We start from the raw sequence: 21,107 nt of genomic DNA on the forward strand, positions 1-21,107 counted from the left end.
CTAGAACGTGGGAGAGAAGAGAATGTGGCTCCGTGATACAGCACATGCTTTACGCATGCCAAGAGTCTCAGGTTCAGCCCTTGGCATATCAGCTAAAAGGATCTTAGGAACAAGCCAGAAGAGGCACTGGGAGTTTTGTACCTGGAGTTCCCAGGGTGTCTTTTGTTCAATTATGGGGAGGAAGACAACTGCCCATTTCCCCACAATGGAAAGGACTAGATTTATTTTGTTAAGTGAAAGGTGGAAATCCAAAGAACCCGATACCTATATTTTCTACAAAACTGTATCAATATAATGACATTTGAATGTGAGGTTTTCTAGGATGGAAGGTTTTCTAGGATAGAATTTCTAGGATGGAAAACCACAGCCTTCCCAAGATTGCTCTGTATGGCGAACTTTCCACCGGCCATCGAAATAGAGGGGCACCAAAGAAGAGGTACAAGGACTCCTTGAAGAAATCCCTTGGCACCTGTTGCATCAACCATCACCAGTGGTCTGACCTAGCCTCAGATCGCAAAGCATGGAGGCACACCATCCACCATGCTGTCTCTTCCTTTGAGAACGCACGCATAGCTGGTCTTGAGGACAAAATGAGATTGAGGAAGAATCGCACTGCTACAGCATCAACCCCAAATCAGACTTTTCCCTGCAGCCACTGTGGCCGGATCTGCCTGTCCCACATTGGTCTTGTCAGCCACCAGCGAGCCTGCAGCAGACGTGGACTACTGCACCCTTCCTAAATCTTCGTTCGCGAAGTCAAGCCGAGAGAGAGAGAATGTGAGGTTTACGTTTGTAATGCCCCCATGGTCAGCGGCCACTCTGGGCCAATCACAGGGGAAATTTGTCTCATCTTTGTGGAGAATTCAACTAACTCTTTACATTTTCCCACTGCCCATTAAGCATTGTTACCCCAGTTTGGTGTAGTGGCTAAGTGCGCAGACTCTTATCTGGGAGAACCGGGTTTGATTCCCCGCTCCTCCACCTGCACCTGCTGGAATGGCCTTGGGTCAGCCAGAGCTCTCTTATCTGGGAGAACCGGGTTTGATTCCCCACTCCTCCACTTGCAGCTGCTGGAATGGCCTTGGGTCAGCCAGAGCTCTCTTATCTGGGAGAACCAGGTTTGATTCCCCACTCCTCCACTTGCACCTGCTGGAATGGCCTTGGGTCAGTCAGAGCTCTCTTATCTGGGAGAACCGGGATGGATTCCCCACTCCTCCACTTGCACCTGCTGGAATGGGCTTGGGTCAGCCATAGCTCTCTTATCTGGGAGAACCGGCTTTGATTCCCCACTCCTCCACTTGCAGCTGCTGGAATGGCCTTGGGTCAGCCAGAGCTCTCTTATCTGGGAGAACCAGGTTTGATTCCCCACTCCTCCACTTGCATCTGCTGGAATGGCCTTGGGTCAGCCATAGCTCTCTTATCTGGGAGAACCGGCTTTGATTCCCCACTCCTCCACTTGCAGCTGCTGGAATGGCCTTGGGTCAGCCAGAGCTCTCTTATCTGGGAGAACCAGGTTTGATTCCCCACTCCTCCACTTGCATCTGCTGGAATGGCCTTGGGTCAGCCAGAGCTCTCTTATCTGGGAGAACCGGGTTTGATTCCCCACTCCTCCACTTGCACCTGCTGGAATGGCCTTGGGTCAGCCAGAGCTCTCTTATCTGGGAGAACCGGGTTTGATTCCCCACTCCTCCACTTGCAGCTGCTGGAATGGCCTTGGGTCAGCCAGAGCTCTCTTATCTGGGAGAACCGGGTTGGATTCCCCACTCCTCCACTTGCAGCTGCTGGAATGGCCTTGGGTCAGCCAGAGCTCTCTTATCTGGGAGAACCGGGTTTGATTCCCCACTCCTCCACTTGCAGCTGCTGGAATGGCCTTGGGTCAGCCAGAGCTCTCTTATCTGGGAGAACCGGGTTGGATTCCCCACTCCTCCACTTGCACCTGCTGGAATGGCCTTGGGTCAGCCAGAGCTCTCTTATCTGGGAGAACCGGGTTTGATTTCCCACTCCTCCACTTGCACCTGCTGGAATGGCCTTGGGTCAGCCAGAGCTCTCTTATCTGGGAGAACCGGGTTTGATTCCCCACTCCTCCACTTGCAGCTGCTGGAATGGCCTTGGGTCAACCATAGCTATCACAGAGCTTGTCCTTGAAAGGGCAGCTTCTGGGAGAGTTCTCTCAGCCCCACCCACCTCGCAGGGTGTCTGTTGCGGGGGAGGAAGTTAAAGGAGATTGTGAGCCACTCTGAGACTCTTGAGTGGAGGGTGGAATATAAATCCAATGTCGTCGTCTTCTGTTTTTGTGGGCTTGCTTTTTTCATTTGGGGCGAGCAGAAATATTCCAAAGAGTTTTTTCGCTTGAACAATTTTTCAGAGAGGCTGATGCTGCATTCATTTGTATCTCACCTATCATGAACGGATAGTATGCGTCAGTATTCTGGCTAGGTCCCTTGTCTGGGGAGTCCTTCTAATTCAGCTAGATTCAAGACCAGACAGGTGTTTTAGGGCACAAGTTTTCAAGAGTCAAAACTCCCTTTGTCAGATCTGACAAAGGCTTCTGAGAGCTCCTACTGCCCAAATCTTGCTGGTCGTTAAGGAACTCCAGTCTAGCTGTTCTACTGGAAACCAACACAGCTACCTTCTGAGACTTTCTAATTCAGCTCCATCACCTCCTCCCACCCTGCTTCACCCTTTTGCAATTTGCACTGCGTATATCACAAATTCAGTCAAATCTATTATTTAAGTCTGAAGTACTGCAGTCCTAAGCTCTGCTCACAACCTGAGTTCAATCCCAGCGGAGGCTGGGTTCAGGTAGCCGGCTCACGATTGACTCAGCCTTCCATCCTTCTGAGGTCAGTAAAATGAGCCCCCAGCCTGCTGGGGGGGAAAGTCCAGATGACTGGGGAAGGCAATGGCAAACCACCCCGTAAAAACGTCATGATGCGACGTCACCCCAGAGTCGGAAATGACTGGTGCTTGCACAGGGGACTACCTTTTACCTTTTTTTATTCTGCAATAATCCTGTCTCATTTCCTTTATCTTCTTCACACAAAAACCCCACAATTATTATTCCTGGTATCCCGAAGTCAAGCAAATTGTTTCCTGAGGGTATTGCTGCAGGACCCAGACCAGGCAATGGACCAAGTCCCAGCAGAAGACTCCAGGGGACCTGCAGGAAATCACCCCAACCAGCTCTGGAGGACTCCCTGGCTAAACACTTTCACCCACAGTGAATAATGCTCTTTCTTTCTTTCTTTCTTTCTTTCTTTCTTTCTTTCTTTCTTTCTTTCTTTCTTTCTTTCTTTCTTTCTTTCTTTCTTTCTTTCTTTCTTATAAATAAATCTTTATTAAAAACAAAGTTCTTTGACTTACAAATGCATATGAAGAGCATAAAATTAGCATTGCAAAAAATAGTCCAAAGAAATGCTGCATAAAATAGCATGAACAGAGAAATAATAACTAAAAACAAGCCAACCAAATAATACACCCAGACATGCGCCTCTCAGACCTTAAACAACTAAAAATGAAGCCAAGAATGATAAGTGCAGTTGGAAGGAAGAATACATTGTTCTGACAAAAAATCTAAAATTAGGGCCCAGATAGATCTAACTTGATATGAGTACTTTCTGAATTCAAAAAGTTGTGGTTCACAAAGGTTGCTATTTTATGCATGATAAATTGATCCCAAACTTTATCATACCAGACTCTTAATGAAGGAGGTGAGGGATAGTTCCATACTGAAGCAATAGTAATTCTTGTTGCCTCTATAAGTATGGTGGTCAATTCTTTGTACAAGACTGTATGAGAAGAATCATCCCACAAATTTAGGAGCATTAATTCCGGTGTCACTGAAAATGACTGTGAAGTGATTTTGGAGATTTGTTGAGTGATATCATACCAGAACTGAGAAATAACTGGACACTCCCACCAGCAATGCAGAAAAGTTCCCAGAGACCCAAAATTTTCCAACAAAGTGGACTAATGTGCTGGTTTATTTGATGTAGCTGTCCGGGGGAAAGGTAACATCTCGACATAGTTTTAAAGAACTGAAGTTGAATGTTAAAGATAGAAGTGGAATTGACATAAGAGCCCCAGATTTTCAGTCATGAAGAAGACAGGATGTCTTTAAGAAGGTCTTCATTCCAGGCTAATTGAAAGCCAAGAGGCTGCCCACAGTCTGACATAATTAAGATTTTATATAATTTAGAGAGAAGACCTTTTATACAGGAGGAAGGCAGAGCTAATAGTTGTTCAAAAGTGGATCGTGATCTGGCCAAAACACTGATTTCTGAGAGATGTTCAATCAAATTTTTAAGTTGTAAGTATCCAAACCAAGGAACTGAAATATTCATAAGGTCTTCAAAAAAAATCTTATCTCTTATTGATCCATTATATAATAGCTCTATTGGGCATGAAATACCTACTTTTAGCCAATCATCAAATACTCCTGGAACGTTTCCCAGACCAAACCAGGGTTGATTCGTATATGTTGCATACAGAGAGATTTCCGAGACAAGAAGCCTTTTATTTCTATCCCAGGTCTGAAGCATTACACGCAAGAAAATATTATTTCGTGCAAGCTTAGGTCTAAACGTTGAAGTTAACCAAAAAATTTCTTTTAAACCAAGGGGAGCAACCAAAGACTGCTCTAATAGCATCCATTCCGTCATGAAGTCCGAATTTAAAATACAAATAATGTTAGCAATAATGGAAGCCTGATAATACACTCTCAGATTCAGCAAGTCCAAGCCACTCAAGGAAGATGGTCTGTGTACTATCCGTTGGTTTAAGCGTGACTTCTTATAAGACCAAATAAATTTGGTGAGTAAACGCTGCCATTTATTGAAAGCAACCATTGAAATAAAGATTGGTAGAGCGCGAAAAAGAAATAAAAATTTTGGAAAAATGAAGCATTTTACTAGATGAATATGATCTGGCAAAGAGAGATGTAGCAAATTCCATTCTTTCAGTAGATTAACTAAAGTCAAATACAATTTATCGTAATTGTGTTTGAAAAGATCAGTCAAATTAATAGGAATGCTTGATAGAAGTTATCTCAGAAGATAAGAAAATAGGATAGATCTCAGATTTAGACAGATTAGCATGCAGACCAGAAACTCCACCAAAATTAACCAGAACGCTTTGAATCTCTGGCAGAGATCTACAAGGATCAGATATATATAATGCTCTTTCAATGCAACTGGATTTGATGGTGAAATCTCCTTGCAAACCATGGCCAAAGGGCCCTGAAAGCAGACTGAAACGGCATCATTCAGTGTGCACGAATGCACCTAAGCAGAAGTGGGGATGCCAGCCTCCAGGTAGGACCTGGGGAACTCCCAGAATTACAGCTCATCTCCAGACACAACAGAAAAGGAGAAAATGGCTGCTTTGGAGGAGGAACTGTGGCACTGCACCCCAATGAGGTCCCCGTCCTGCCCAGCCTCCAACCCCAAATCTCCAGCCGCTTTCCCCAACCTGAAGCTGCCAATCCTGGATGCCAGCCTCCAGGTGCGACCTGGAGATCCTCTGGAATCCCAGCTCCCCTTCCATAGAGCTCAGTCCCCCTGGTGGAAACAGCTGCTTTGGAGGGTGGACTCTACTGCATGGCCCCGCACTAGGGTTGCTAATCCCCTGGTTTGGAGGCCCTCCCCCCACTTCAGGGTCATCAGAAAGCAGGGTGGGGGAGGGAAATTGCTGCTGGGCACGCCATGATTCCCTAGGGAGACCCATTCCCATAGGGAATAATGAAGAATTGATCCATGAGTATCTGGGGAGCTGTTTTTTGAGCTAGAGGCACCATATTTGCAGCACAGCATCCAGTGCCTCTCCTCGAAACACCCTCTGAGTTCCAAAAGGATTGCACCGGGAGGCCCAATACTATGAGCCCCCAAAGAAGGTGCCCCTATCACTCATTATTTCCAACGGAGGGAAGGCATTTCCTTCAAAAGTGACACCTAGGGTTGCCAATCCCCAGGTGGGGGCAGGGGATCCCCCGGTTTGGAGGCCCTCCCCCCTCTTCAGGGTCGTCAGAAAGCGGGGGGGGGGGAGGGGAGGGAAATGTCTGCTGGGAACTCTATTATTCCCTATAGAGATTTATTTCCATAGAAAATAATGGAGAATTGATCCGCGGGTATCTGGGGCTCTGTTTTTTGAGCTAGAGGCACCATATTTTCAGTATAGCATCTAGTGCCTCTTCCCAAAATACCCCCCAAGTTTCAAAAAGATTGGACCAGGGGGTCCAATTCTATGAGCCCCAAAGGAAGGTGCCCCTATCCTTCATTATTTCCTATGGAAGGAAGGCATTTAAAAGGTGTGCCGTCCCTTTAAATGTGATGGCCAGAACTCCCTTGGAGTTCTGTTATGCTTGTCACACCCTTGTTCCTGGCTCCACCCCAATGTCTCCTGGCTCCGCCCCCAAAGCCCCCAGGTATTCCTTGAATTGGACTTGGCAACCCCACCCCACCCGCCCTCCCTCCCCAAATCCCGGGGCGCTTCCCCTCCCGCACCCCAGAGGCGCCAGCCCAGCGTCTTGCACGCGTGTCGGCCCATTCCCACGAGACGCGCCCAGGGAGGCACTCACGCGCGCTGCTGCTGCTCCTGCCTCTTCCTCCACCCGCCCGGAAGCCCCGCCCCGCCCGCCGCCTCCAGCTCCGCCTTCTCTCCCGGGGCCGGCCGAGGCGAGCCAAGGTAAGGTCCAGCGCGGGCCTCGGCGCCCCCTTCCCGGCGTCCTCTGCGGCCGGCCGCTTCCCACAATGCCTAGCGCGGCTGCTTGGCCAGAGTGGCGCCCCCTTCCCTCCCCCCCAAACAGCGGCTCAAAACGGCGCCGCTTCCCAGCATCCTCAGCGCGGCCGCCTCCCCCAGCGTCCTTGGCGCGCCCCGGGAACGTGGCTCCCTTCCCACAATGCCCTGCTGCGCTTGGCCAGAGTTTCCTCAGGCTCCCCTCAAACTGCGGTGTCTTCCCAGAATGCTTTAAGCCCCCCTCCATTTCCCAGAATGCTCTGCGACGGCTCTGGCCGCCTGCCTGCTCACCTGCCAGTGCCTACCCTCACAGGGGCCCTTTAGCAGCCTGTGAAGTTCATTTGTTTGATTCAGCTTTGTGTTTATTGGTTTGATTCATTGCACTCCGCCTTTCTCCCCAGTGGGTCCTCCCGAGACGGCGTCGCTGTTCTTCTCGCCTTGAGAGCCAGCTTGGTGGAGTGGTTAAGTGTGCGGACTCTTTATCTGGGAGAACCAGGTTTGATTCCCCATTTCTCCCCCTGCACCTGCTAATGTGATCTTGAGTCGGTCACAAGTTCTCCCAGAACTATTCCTCTCAACAGCAATTTCTGTCAGAGCTCTCTCAGCCCCACCTACCTCACAGGGTGTCTGCTGTGGGGAGGGGAAGGAAAAGGAGATTGCGAGCCACTCTGAGTGAAGGGCGGGTGTAAATCCAATCCAATCTCCCCCTCTCCCCTCCCCACCCCAATGTACAGCTCAGGCCTGGAGAACTCCTGGCATTATAACTGATTTCCAGATAACAGAGATCCATTCCCTTGGAGAAAACGGCTGCTTTGGAGGATGGACTCCGTGGTGGAATTAGATCCCATTGAAGCCCCTCCCCTCCCCTCACCAGCCCCTGCCTTCCTCAGACTCTGCCTCCAAATCTCCATGCATTTCACAGGCTGGAGTTAGCAACCCTACAAATCTTGGCTTCTCCCCATGCAGCATCATTGGTTCCCTTCCATGACCTGCAGTGTCCCCCCCTCCCCACCCAACCTGAACCACTGCTGCTCCCCTGGCCTCCTTGGTGTGCCTTGCAAGCACTGCTTTCTTCCCAGAATGCCTTTCCCCAAAAAATTCAGTTAACAGGGTTAGCAGGGGATGAGGGGTCAGAGACCACACCACTTCAGCCCGCAGGTGGAGGATTGCATCCTGGAATGTTAAACTCCCTGCAAATGGAAAGTCAGCAGAGCGTGCAAAGAGAGACCATCCATCCCACTGAGCTGTTTTTCTATTTACAGGGAGTTTGTTATGCAAAAGAACACACCTAGCTGGAATCCCATATACCTCTAATCCAAGGGACATTCTATCACCTCAGGGGTCTGCCCCCTCAGTTTCCTGCCTGAGTGAAGCCAGGCCTGAGGTGTGGAGGGAGGGAAGGAAATGAAGAGTGCTCAAGGTACACTTTGAGTTGGTGCATTGAAACTCTCTTTGAACTGGTAGAAGAAGAACCAGTGAAAAGTGGAGCTTGAGTGCTGGCATGCCTTGGGTTTTTCAAGTGTGGCCCTTGTAAGAGGCAGGGAACGAGCATGGTTGCTTTAGGCAACCTCGGCAAGACCTGATTTAAATATGATGCCGGGCGAGGCTACAGTGGCTAAAATACGATTCTGTGGGGTTTTTCACACACGGGGTGCCACATTGCGACTGGGCAGTGCTGCCAGTGCATCCTACTATGTGGGTGGCAGCCCAGTTTTGTTTAGATTCGCCTCATCGCAAAAGGCATTAAGTTCCTGAGAGAAAAGGCAAGTAAGTTGTAAGCAGGGTTGCTTCTTTTTGTTGTCCCTTCGCCTTTGACAGCAGTCAGACATACATTTAGCAAGAGAAGGTTTGCTTTTGTGGCAATAAGGTTTGGGAAAGTCTTAACCTCCTAAAGGTGTTTGTCAGGCTGCTGTTCTGTTCAAAGCACCAAGGCCATTTACAAGGACAGCAGAGGTTGAGTCTGTGAATGAAATTTAACAATATCATAATCAGATGATGAAGAGCTTGCAGAGGATTTTCGGAAGGGCCAGGCCACCAAATGGCAAATTGTGCGGAAGGGCGGAATGCACTAGATAAATGTTTGCAGTTGTATAGTTATTATGCTTGTTCTTTCTTTCCTGGTTTCTTTCCCGATTTTCAAAAGTTTTATTGGTGTCAGAAAGAGTAAGGGTAGGGGATAAGGGGAATAGAAAGCACAATACATTTTGATCTTATTCTGCATAAAAATACTTTCAAAAAACACAAGTTTACTTCTACAATACTTTCTTTACGTAAATTGTCCCATATTGTTATGTCTATACTAAACATCATCAACATTTTAAAATTTTATAGTATAAATCTTTTGTTAAAGTTATCTATTGGTTTTGACAATCCCAGTAAAGGCAATTTTGTAATATAAAATACAGGAGAAAAAAAAGGAGAAATAAGTTCACACCAGAGAATCTTAAGAGTCTTGAATTCTGGTTTCTTTTCCTAAGGAGAGTTCACGAGGCAGCTCCGCTGCTCAAGCATGGAAGAGAAGCCTTCCCCGGAGGCGGCCCCAGCTGCTGCGAAACAGCGCGCTCCTCAGAAGAGAAAGGCAGAGTCCAGCAAGAGCCGGGCCCCCAAGAAGAAGGCCCGCAAGGCACCCAGGAGAGCTGCCCCCCATTTCTTGGTGCATGAGACAGACAATGACATGCTGTTGATCATTTCCAATGTGGGAGAGGAACAAGAGCGCCCAAAGGTGTCCAAGAAGAAGCGGAAGAAGCCGCGGAAGGGGCTGAGAAAGCCTCCGCAGCGGAAGGAGCTGAAGAAGCCAGCAGAGAGGAGAGGGAAGGGAAGGGCTTTGGCGGAACAGCCTGGGACTGCAGGAGGCCTGGGAGAGGGCAGCAAGGGGTTTCTGCCCCGCACCCACCCAGCTCCTGGCAGCTCCTGGGGCGAGGAGCTCCCAGTGGAGATCCTGGTGCAGATATTCCAGCACACTGTGGCATCAGAAGGATCAGTGCCCTTCCTCTGCAGGTGAGGGGCGGCACTGGCCATAGCAAAGGAGCAGGCGCTCCTGTCCAGCACTCCGCAGGCCGTGGGAATGGGGGGACGTCGCCCTCATAGCTGTTTTTCTCTCTAGGGTGGCCCGTGTGTGCCGGCTCTGGTATGGAGCAGCCGCCAACCCTGTGCTTTGGCAAAAGGTGTCTCTTGGCTACTGCTGGGCAGCCCCAGGACAAAAATGGTCTCCCACTGTAGAGAAGAGAGCCCTTGGCACCGTGGAGTGGTTGGCTGGCCACAGGTGAGAATTTGCCTTGCTCTTGCGGGAGATGCCCCCTCTTTATGTGATGACACGGCTTCACCTGCCCACTTGCCATCCTTTCCCCCCTTAGCAGCGATCCTTTGCCCATCACATCTGACTCTTTGCACCTACTTTATTCCCCCTTTGCCAGGGGCAGGGGCTGAGCCAGGAACTCATTTTATGCTTCCTTTTTCCTTGCAGGTTTTCTCGCCTCCGGGACTTTGCTCTCTGCCACTGGAAGAATCACGTGCCCTTTGTCCTGAAGGTGAGGGGAGCTGGCAGACTTGATGACATGTACCACACCCTGCGTGTCTCTTGTTTGCTTTCCTGCAGTTTGTAAAAGCAGACAAAGCGATGCAACACGAACCAGGAACTCACTGTTTCCTTTAGCTTGTTTAATCGATGCGCAGGATTTTGAAGTTTGGATTTAATTATGCAGTTTTTGTTGTTGTTGAGGTGCAGAGTACTAGCTACACACATACTTGAAGCAAAGCCTGTTGTGTTGCCAGTTTGGTGTAGTGGTTTAGTTTATGGACTCTTATCTGGGAGAACTGGGTTTGATTCCCCACTCCTCCACCTGCACCTGCTGGAATGGCCTTGGGTCAGCCAGTGCTATTGCATGAAGTTGTCCTTGAAAGGGCAGCTGTTGTGAGAGCTCTCTCAGCCCCACACACCTCACAGGGTGTCTGTTGTGGGGGGGAAAAAATATAGGAGATTGTAAGTCTCTGATTCAGAGAGAAGGATGGAGTATAAACCTGCAGTTGTCTTCTTCTAATCCAGGGGTGGCCAACAGTAGCTCTCCAGATGTTTTTGCCTACAACTCCCATCAGCCCCAGCCATGCTGGCTGGGGCTGATGGGCCGAGGGGGCTGATGTTGTAGGCAAAAAAATCTGGAGAGCTACCATTGGCCACCTCTGTTCTAATCCCCTTTTCCTGTCCTCCTTGTTTCAGGAAATTGGCAAATCCTGCCCCCTGCTCGCATCTCTCAAATTATCCCACTGCAGTGGAGTGACTGCAGAGTCCTTGGCCGGGCTGGCTGAGTGTTGCCCTGAGTTGGAGAGTTTGAATCTGCAGCATTCCCAGGTGAGGGCTGGAGAGAGAAGCTCAGAAGGAGGGACCTCTCTGCAGGACCTCTCTGACTGCCATCTTCTTCTGTGCTCCCAGGTTCACTCTTCAGCTGTGGTCAGCTTTCTCGAAGCTGCTGGCTCTCGAATCCGGCACCTGTGGTTGACGTTCAGCCCCCAAACCAGCGCTGTTATTGCTGCACTTTCAGTAAGCCCACTTGGAGCATTTGGGCGGGTGGCTTGGCAGGAGATTTTTTTTTCCGTCCGTTGAGAGGACGCTATGCTGGGGGAGGGGGGAACAGGACGCAGGCTAGTCCTGGCTGTCCTTTGCAGTTTTTTCTTCACTTGGCCTCACAACAACCATGCCGTTCCCACTTTAGAGAGGCAGTGTGGTCCAAGGGAGAGAGCCCCGGGCACAGGTTGGGAGGAGCTGGGTATGTATCCTTGCTTAGCCAGTTGCTTCCTTCTCAGCCTTGGTCTCTCTGTCTGTAAAACGGGAATCACGGGGACTGGCTTCACAAGGTTGTTGTGAGGACAGCTGAGAAAGTACAAATGCATCGTACGCTAGAAATTCCACACACTATAATTTTACCAGTGGCTCACCAGAGTGGAGAGTACGGTCTGACTGCAGGCTCTTCCAGTCATCAGCATCAAAATGGTTCCGTTCCTAGTGACCGCCAGGCCAAGCTGATGGGGTTGTCGGGGAAAGAGCGGTTGTATGTGCATTCCGGAAGCATCTCCTCTGTGCCATGGAGCAGACCCATTTACTCTGGACCTTCTTCGTCGTCTGCGAGGGCTGCTTGTCCTTTGGGGTGGGGGATGGCTGTGTCACTACCAAGCTGCTGAGTGACCAGCCCCCTAGCAAAATGCTCCGGGCGGGGGGCGGTCTGCCTGGGAAGCAGCACTTGCAACGCCACTTCCTGAAGCCCCTTTCTCTCGCAGGGCGGCTCTTGCCCTGAACTGCGGCTCCTGGAGGTGAACACAGACATCAAGCGATTCAGCCAGCACTTCCATCTTCCCATTGAGCAGCTCCAGCTTGCTTGCCCACATCTGCAGGTAGGAAGACCAGGCCACTGTGGTGCGTGCCCTGGTAACATCTGGATTTGATTGCTGCAATGCGCTCTATGTGGGGCGACCCTTGAAGACTGTCTGGAAGCTGCAGTTGGTGCAGAAGGCTGCAGCCACAGCATTAACTGGAGTGGGCTGTAGAGGCCGTATTGCTGCAGCCCAGGGGTGGCCAAACTTGCTGAACGTAAGAGTCACACAGAATGAATGTTAGATATCTGAGAGCTGAAAGACAGGGAGGGAGGCAGGCAGGCAGGCAAATAGATGGGGGAGGAGAGGTAGAAAGAAAGCAACTTTAAATGCATTCTTCAAGCCTCTGGCTGGCTTGGCATGGAGAAGTGATTGAAAAAGATATGAGGCAGTGGGGCTTCGAGAGCCGCACAATATGTGTGAAAGAGCCACATGTGGCTCCCGAGCCACATCTGCTCCAGCCTTTTCCCATCTACAGTGGCTTCCAGTTTGCTTCCAGGCAGAATTCAGGATGCCGGTATTGACCTTTAAAGCCCCGCACAGCAGCCTGGGACTGACATACCAAGAGATGACTCTGGAGCTGTTCTCATTCCTTGTGCCGTCCTGGGTTGCCTCTCCTGCTGCAGCTGTCTGGAAGCATCAGTTGCAGTACTGGCCCCATGTTCATTTCTGCTCTTTGCATGGAGCATGTGGGCCTCAGGGTTTATTGTAGTGGTGTGGGGGTCCAAGGTTAGGGGTAGGAGGGTTTTGCATTGGTGTAGGATTTTGTCTCTGTGGTTTGATTGCAGAGGCCAGGGGAGTCTAGGGAGTCTAGGGCAGAGGGCTCCAGGTAAGAACGTAAGAGAAGCCATGTTGGGTCAGGCCAGTGGCCCATCCCAACCAACACTCTGTGTTACACAGTGGCCAAAAAACCCAGATGTCATCAGGAGGTCCACCAGTGGGGCCAGGACACTAGAAGAAGAAGATATTGGATTTATATCCCACCCTCCACTCCAAAGAGTCTCAGAGCGGCTCACAATCTCCTTTCCCTTCCTCCCCCACAACAGACACCCTGTGAGGTGGGTGGGGCTGAGAGGGCCCTCACAGCAGCTGACCTTTTAAGGACAACCTCTGCCAGAGCTATGGCTGACCCAAGGCCATGCTAGCAGGTGCAAGTGGAGGAGTGGGGAATCAAACCCGGTTCTCCCAGATAAGAGAGCTCTGGCTGACCCAAGGCCATGCTAGCAGGTGCAAGTGGAGGAGTGGGGAATCAAACCCGGTTCTCCCAGATAAGAGTCTGCACACTTCACCACTACACCAAGCTGGCTCTCCCACTGTTGACCTTCCCAAGCACCAAGAATACAGAGCATCACTGCCCCAGACAGACAGTTCCAACAATACACTGTGGCTAATAGCCGCTGATGGACCTCTGCTCCATATGTTTATCCAATCCCCTCTGAAAGCTATACTTTTAGCTGTCACCACCTCCTGTGGCAGTGAATTCCTTGTGTTGATCACCCTTTAGGTGAAGAAGGACTTCCTTTTATCCATTCTAACCCGACTGCTCAGCAATTTCATTGAGTGTCCACGCGTTCTCGTATTGTGAGAAAGGGAGAAAAGGGGAGGGACAGTGGCTCAGTGGTAGAGCATCTGCTTGGTAAGCAGAAGGTCCAAGGCTCAGTCCCTGGCATCCTCAACAAAAAAGGGTCCAGCCAAGTAGGTGTGAAAAATCTTAGCTTGAGACCCTGGAGAGCCACTGCCAGTCTGAGTAGACAATACTGACTTGGATGGACCCAGGGGGATCTGATTCAGAATAAGGCAGCTTCATATATGTTCAAGTACTTCTTTCTCTACCTTCTCCATCCCATGCATAATCTTGTCAACCTCTATCATATCACCCCTCAGTCGACGTTCCTCCAAGCTAAAGAGCCCCAAGCATTCTAACCTTTCTTCATAGGGAAAGTGTTCCAACCCTTTAATATTTCTAGTTGCCCTTTTCTGCACTTTTTCCAGTGCTATAATATGTTTTTTGAGGTGTGGTGACCAGAATTGTTCACAGAATTGTACACAGTACAATGAGACTGCACCATCAATTTATACAGGGGTGTTATAATACTGGCTGATTTGTTTTCCATTCCCTTCCTAATAATTCCCAGCATAGAGTTTGCCTTTTTTTTATTGCAATCACACACTGTCTCAACATTTTCAGTGAGTTCTGTACCGCAAACCCAAGATCTCTGTCTTGGTCAGCCTCCGGTGTTCTTGCCCTCCTTTTCCTGCCATCCAGGTGTTTCGTCTGCTCAATGTAGTCTGGAGCCCGAAGCTCAACCCCCGCTCAGCCCCCTGCTCCCAGGGCTTCCCGGAGCTAACCGAGCTGTGCTTGGCCACCACCTCCTACTCCTTTGTCAATGACAGTACCTTGCAGCGGATCCTGTGGGCTTCCGACCGACTCCGCGTGCTTGACTTGCGCGGCTGCTTCCATGTCACGCCCAGTGCCCTGCACATGCTGCCGTGCCCAGGTAGGCATGAAAGGATCCAATCCCACCTTGTTTCGTGTACCAGAGAGCCTTTCCTGAGGGTTGCAGAGGCCCAGGGAGTGGGGGCCGGGGTTGGTGGAAGGTGAGGCACAGGAGGAGAAGGGATGAGTAGGGAAGGGGACTGGCAGATCTTTCCCACTGACCTTCTGTCCGCCATTCAGCAATATGTGTTTAACACCTCCACAAGAAAGCCCAGTCTCTCGATAGCCCTTTCTTTTAAGAATATAGAAGATAAAAGCTCTGTATAAGAACATAAAAGAAGCCGTGTTGGATCAGGCCAATGGCCCGTCCAGTCCAACACTCTGTGTCACACATAAGAACCTAAGAGAAGCCATGTTGGATCAGGCCAATGGCCCGTCCAGTCCAACACTCTGTGTCACACATAAGAACCTAAGAGAAGCCATGTTGGATCAGGCCAATGGCCCGTCCAGTCCAACACTCTGTGTCACACATAAGAACCTAAGAGAAGCCATGTTGGATCAGGCCAATGGCCCGTCCAGTCCAACACTCTGTGTCACACATAAGAACCTAAGAGAAGCCATGTTGGATCAGGCCAATGGCCCGTCCAGTCCAATACTCTGTGTCACACATAAGAACCTAAGAGAAGCCATGTTGGATCAGGCCAATGGCCTGTCCAGTCCAACACTCTGTGTCACACATAAGAACCTAAGAGAAGCCGTGTTGGATCAGGCCAATGGCCCGTCCAGTCCAACACTCTGTGTCACACATAAGAACCTAAGAGAAGCCATGTTGGATCAGGCCAATGGCCCGTCCAGTCCAATAATCTGTGTCACACATAAGAACCTAAGAGAAGCCATGTTGGATCAGGCCAATGGCCCGTCCAGTCCAACACTCTGTGTCACACATAAGAACCTAAGAGAAGCCATGTTGGATCAGGCCAATGGCCCCTCCAGTTCAACACTCTGTGTCACACAGTGGCCAAACCCCCCCCCCCCCAAGTGCCGTCTAGTGTCCAGTGGGGCCAGGACACTAGAAGCCCTTCCACTGTGTGTCCCCCCCCCCCCCCCGCCCCAAGCACAAGAATACAGAGCATTACTGCCAGACAGAGTTCCAACAATAAGCTGTGGCTAATAGCCACTAATGGACCTCTGCTCCGTATTCTTATCCACTCCCCTCTTGAAGCTGTTTATATCCCACCCTCCACTCCGAATCTCAGAGTGGTCACAATCTCCTTTATCTTCCTCCCCCTTAACAGACACCCTGTGAGGTAGGTGGGGCTGAGAGGGCTCTCACAGCAGCTGCCCTTTCGAGGACAACTCTGCGAGAGCTATGGCTGACTCAAGGCCATTCAGCAGCTGCAAGTGGAGGAGTGGGGAATCAAACCCGGTTCTCCCAGATAAGAGAGCTCTGACTGATCCAAGGCCATTGCAGCAGCTGCAAGTGGAGGAGTGGGGAATCAAACCCGGTTCTCCCAGATAAGAGCTCTGGCTGACCCAAGGCCATTGCAGCAGCTGCAAGTGGAGGAGTGGGGAATCAAACCCGGTTCTCCCAGATAAGAGAGCTCTGGCTGACCCAAGGCCATTCCAGCAGCTGCAAGTGGAGTAGTGGGGAATCAAACCCGGTTCTCCCAGATAAGAGAGCTCTGGCTGACCCAAGGCCATTCCAGCAGGTGCAAGTGGAGGAGTGGGGAATCTAACCCGGTTCTCCCAGATAAGAGAGCTCTGGCTGACCCAAGGCCATTCCAGCAGGTGCAAGTGGAGGAGTGGGGAATCTAACCCGGTTCTCCCAGATAAGAGAGCTCTGGCTGACCCAAGGCCATTCCAGCAGGTGCAAGTGGAGGAGTGGGGAATCTAACCCGGTTCTCCCAGATAAGAGAGCTCTGGCTGACCCAAGGCCATCCCAGCAGCTGGGATAAGAGTCCGCGCACTTAACCACTACACCAAACTGGCTCTTATATTGTCCTTTGCCTTATACTTCTCTTCCTGTCTTTCTTTTTTAAAGGTGATTTTATTTTATTTTTTAGAACGTTTGTTAGTGGCCTTTTTACCTTGCAAAACGCAAGGAGACTTACAATATATATAAGGCGAAAATGACCACAATATGAAAGACCACAATAATCTCTGAATTGGAATCAATCAAACACTGTCCTTAATAGAACTGTCTTCAGCTGCCTCCTAGCAACTGAAAGTGAGGAAGCCAGGCACATCTCCCTGGGCAGGTGGTTGTGGGGCTGCCACTGAAAAGGCCCTGTCTCCTGTGCCCTTCAGATGAGCTTCTTTGATGGGTGGGACAGTCCGGAGGGCCTCTCCCTGTGACGTGATCCCCTTCACCCCCCTCCCCCCTGCAGACCTGGAGCACCTCTACTTGGGCCTGTACTGCAGCGCCAGCGACATCCGCCTGCCCCTGGAAGGGATACCCCTCGTCACCCAGAAGTGGAGCCACAGCCTGCGGGAGCTGGACCTGGCCGGCCAGGGCTTCTGTGAGAGCAGCCTGGAGCGGGCGATGGCCGCCTTGGCCCAGGGGCAGAGCCAGAGGGGGGGCCCTGCTCTGCGCTCCCTCAATCTCACTGGCACCAAAGTCATCCTCAGCACAGTCAGGTGAGCTGCAGGGGTGGGGTGGGGAGGGCTTCAAGGGCAGTCCCTCTTCCCAGACCTGTCTGGCTGCGCTTTGAGCCTGACTCACACACAACCCTTTTTCCTTGCTTTTTGCCCTAGCCCTGTTCCCCCGCCCCCCACCCCCCCCATGAATCTGTCCAGTCCCCTTTTAAGGCCACCTGTGCCTGTGGCTTTCACCGCAGCCTCTTCATCTTCGTCATCTCTTTTCTAGAATGAAAAGGCCCGGACTCCTCCGCCTGTCCTCATGAGGGTGGGGAGGTGCTCCAGTGGAGAGCCAGTTTAGTGTAGTGGTGAAGTGTGCGGACTCTTATCTGGGAGAACCGGGTTTGATTCCCCACTCCTCCACTTGCAGCTGCTGGAATGGCCTTGGGTCAGCCAGAACTCTTTTATCTGGGAGAATTGGGTTTGATTCCCCACTCCTCCACTTGCAGCTGCTGGAATGGCCTTGGGTCAGCCAGAGCTCTGGCAGAGGTTGTCCTTGAAAGGGCAGCTGCTGTGAGAGCCCTCTCAGCCCCACCCACCTCACAGGTTGTCTGTTGTTGGGGAGGGAGATAAAGGAGATTATGAGCTGCTCTGAGACTCTTGAGTGGAGGGCGGAATATAAATCCAATGTCTTCATTTACCTCACAGGGTGTCTGTTGTGGGGGAGGGGGTGGAAAGGTCAAGGAGATTGTGAGCCGCTCTGAGACTCTTTGGAGTGGAGGGCGGGATATAAATCCAGTATCTTCATCTACCTCACAGGGGGGCACAGTGGGAGGGCTTCTAGTGTCCTGGCCCCACTGATGGATCTCCTGATGGCACCTGTTTCTTTTGGCCATTGTGTGACACAGAGTGTTGGACTGGAGGGGCCACTGGCCTGATCCAACAGGGCTTCTCTCTGTTCTTATGTGACACAGAGTATTGGACTGGATGGGCCATTGGCCTGATCCAACAGGGCTTCTCTCTGTTCTTATGTGACAAAGAGTGTTGGACTGGATGGGTCACTGGCCTGATCCAACAGGACTTCTCTTATGTTCTTATGTGACAAAGAGTGTTGGACTGGATGGGTCACTGGCCTGATCCAACAGGACTTCTCTTATGTTCTTATGTGACACAGAGTGTTGGACTGGAGGGGCCATTGGCCTGATCCAACATGGCTTCTCTGATGTTCTTATGTGACACAGAATGTTGGACTGGATGGGCCATTGGCCTGATCCAACAGGGCTTCTCTTATGTTCTTCTGTGACACAGAGTGTTGGACTGGAGGGGCCATTGGCCTGATCCAACAGGGCTTCTCTTATGATCTGGGTGTCCCGCTAACCCCAGTCTCTTCTCTTGTTCCCTCTCCCAGCACGCTGATCAACAGCTGCCCTGCTCTCACCTACCTCAACCTTTCTTCCTGCCGCCATTTGCCACGGGGCACAAAGAAGGCCTATCGGGGCCGGGAGGAAATCCGCCAGTGTTTGCAGCACCTCCTGGCCAGTGCGGGGGAGCCTCTCTGAACCCGCTTCGGACCCCTGGCCTTGCCGAGCTCAGTGCGTGGCCTCTGCGGTGCCTGCCCCTTTCCCGTCTGGTTCTCACTCCTCCACAAGGGTGGCCGTCCTTCTCCCCTGCATGGGAGACCGTGGAGAGTCGTGGTTGAAGGGAAGCACTCTGGATACTCAACGTAGCCCCCTTTCCCACTTTCTGGATTCTGGTCTCTTTTCTAGCACGTCGGGGTCAGAAGAATGCTCTCATAGTTTTCTCAAAGTTTTGCCTTTGGCCCTGATGCTGTTCATGGCACTGGGTCACCACTCAAAAGGTCGGGGTTCATGCCCTCCCTGGCCCTTCTCCATTTGTATGGGCAGGTCCTGGGCCTTTCTGAAGGAGCAGTGCAAACTGTAAAGAGCAGGACTCCTTATTGCCAAGTTGCCCCAAATGTCCCTTTTCTCTGGGAGATGAGGAGGAGCAGCTGGCTGGCCTCCGGCTCTTTGGGGCGATTTCCTCTCTCATCCAGCCCCCAGAACTCGAGGGCGGGAGGTGTGCCTGAGAGTTTGTTTTTAAAAATCACTCTGGCCACAGCTCCCGGCATGCGTCTGGTTTAGGCCTCATTGGGCACTCTTGCACTCATGTTTTATACCGTTTGAAGTTTTTGGACCCTATTTAGGGCACTTCTCCCTAGAACAAGTTTCTTTACATGGAGCACCGCCAAGCTCAGTAGCTGCTCTGTCAAGATTACTGTTACTCTACTGGGACAGCTCAAACACCAGCTCCCACATTACCCCTTCCACCCATATTATCTGGCCCACGAATTGAGATCCGTAGATTTGAAGCGCAGCTGGTGGGGACCTGAGGGAAAGCCGCCCGTTACCTCCATCCTCCCCCGAAACTGCAAGGGACCTTCTGGATGGGTCTGAAGACCTGGCAGTTCCAGGGGGACTCTACATTAAAGGGGCTTTTTATAAAACGGATGTTTATATTTTCAGGTGGCTTTTTGGGGGCAGGGACTTCACTCCTGGATCTTTTGGAACGGTTTGAATTATTCCACCTGTTTTGTTGTTTTGAGTTTAACTGATGTTGTAAATTGCCTTGTGGGTCTGTTTCCACTGAAAGGCAGTTAATAAAGTTACTAAATAGATTTTTAAAAAGCAAGCGCGTTGATGGCGCTAATTGTCATCTCTCTGGTTGTGCTTCCTTGAGCTGTTAAGTAACACGGAGGGGACCGGGTGGAACGGTGCGGCACCCCACATGCCAGAGAAGGCTTCAGGGAAGGCTTTGAAGGGCTCCAGCGCCCAAGACTGAACTTGAGGGGAGGGATGGTGGCTCAGTGGCAGAGCATCTGCTTGGGAAGCAGAAGGTCCCAGGTTCAATCCCTGGCATCTCCGCTAAAAAAAGGGTACAGGCAAAATAGGCGTGAAAAACCTCAGCTTGAGACCCTGGAGAGCCGCTGCCGGTCTGAGTAGAGAAGACTGACTTTGATGGACCAAAGAGGGTCTGATTCAGTATAAGGCAGCTTCATATGGTCATATGTACTGCAGGGGAGGGACGGTGGCTCAGTGGCAGAGCACCTGCTTGGTAAGCAGAAGGTCCCAGGTTCAATCCCCGGCATCTCCAACTAAAAAGGATCCAGGCAAGTAGATAGGGGAGGGACAGTGGCTCAGTGACAGAGCATCTGCTTGGTAAGCAGAAGGTCCCAGGTTCAATCCCCAGCATCTCCAGCTAAAAAGGGTCCAGGCAAATAGGCATGAAAAACCTCAGCTTGAGACCCTGGAGAGCCGCTGCTGGTCTGAGTAGAGAAGACTGCCTGTGATGGACTGAGCAGGGTCTGATTCAGTAGAAGGCAGCTTCAGATGTTCATATGTTCAGAATGAACTCCGAGATGAGGATGCTTCAGAAGAGGCGCTTTCAGAGGGCAGCCATGTTGGTCTCCAGTAGAACAGCCTGGGACATATCAGAGACCCACACAATTTCTGGGGCTGTCAGCTTCCCAGAGTCTCCACTGTCTGAGAATCAAAGGTGTCTAACCAAGGGAGTTTGGCTCTCAAAAGCTCATAACTTGAGAAGGTCTCTAAGGTGCTAGCTGGGCTGGAATCTGGCTCTCAGAACAACAGGCTCCGAGGAAGGAGCCTGTCTGAAATGAAGGGGATTTGCTGGTGTTTGCCTTCGGCTGGAGGGAAATCCCTCATGAAGCAATTCAGGTGCCTTCCCTTCAGCTCAGCCGAGGGAATACAAAGGCTCCCACCCAGGAAAGAACAGGACAAACAAAGGTGGTGGGAGGGAGGGAAGGAGCAACACAGGCCAGGAAGCTGTAAAGGAATTAAGTCCATCTGGGGGCTGGACTGGCCAAGGCTGTGCTTCATGTTTGTGGCCGGAATGAGGGAGGGACAGTGGCTTAGTGGTAGAGCATCTGCTTGGGAAGCAGAAGGTCCCAGGTTCAATCCCTGGCATCTCCAACTCAAAAGGG

The 21,107-nt window shown here is 51.0% G+C and overlaps 1 protein-coding gene across 1 annotated transcript; it reads left to right on the top strand.

Annotated features, from left to right (window-relative positions):
* Positions 1-9,241: 9,241 nt before the first annotated feature.
* FBXL6 (F-box and leucine rich repeat protein 6) lies at positions 9,242-19,791 on the top strand. The gene is made up of 9 exons (XM_060243145.1): positions 9,242-9,729; positions 9,836-9,994; positions 10,196-10,259; positions 10,946-11,077; positions 11,159-11,266; positions 12,001-12,114; positions 14,360-14,591; positions 16,918-17,167; positions 18,516-19,791. The coding sequence occupies exons 1-9, from the start codon at positions 9,242-9,244 to the stop codon at positions 18,664-18,666; spliced, it is 1,698 nt and encodes a 565-aa protein (XP_060099128.1). The 3' UTR covers positions 18,667-19,791.
* The last annotated feature ends 1,316 nt before the right edge of the window (positions 19,792-21,107 follow it).

This window comes from Heteronotia binoei, chromosome 7, assembly GCF_032191835.1.
Source record: "Heteronotia binoei isolate CCM8104 ecotype False Entrance Well chromosome 7, APGP_CSIRO_Hbin_v1, whole genome shotgun sequence".
Taxonomy (NCBI): domain Eukaryota; kingdom Metazoa; phylum Chordata; class Lepidosauria; order Squamata; family Gekkonidae; genus Heteronotia; species Heteronotia binoei.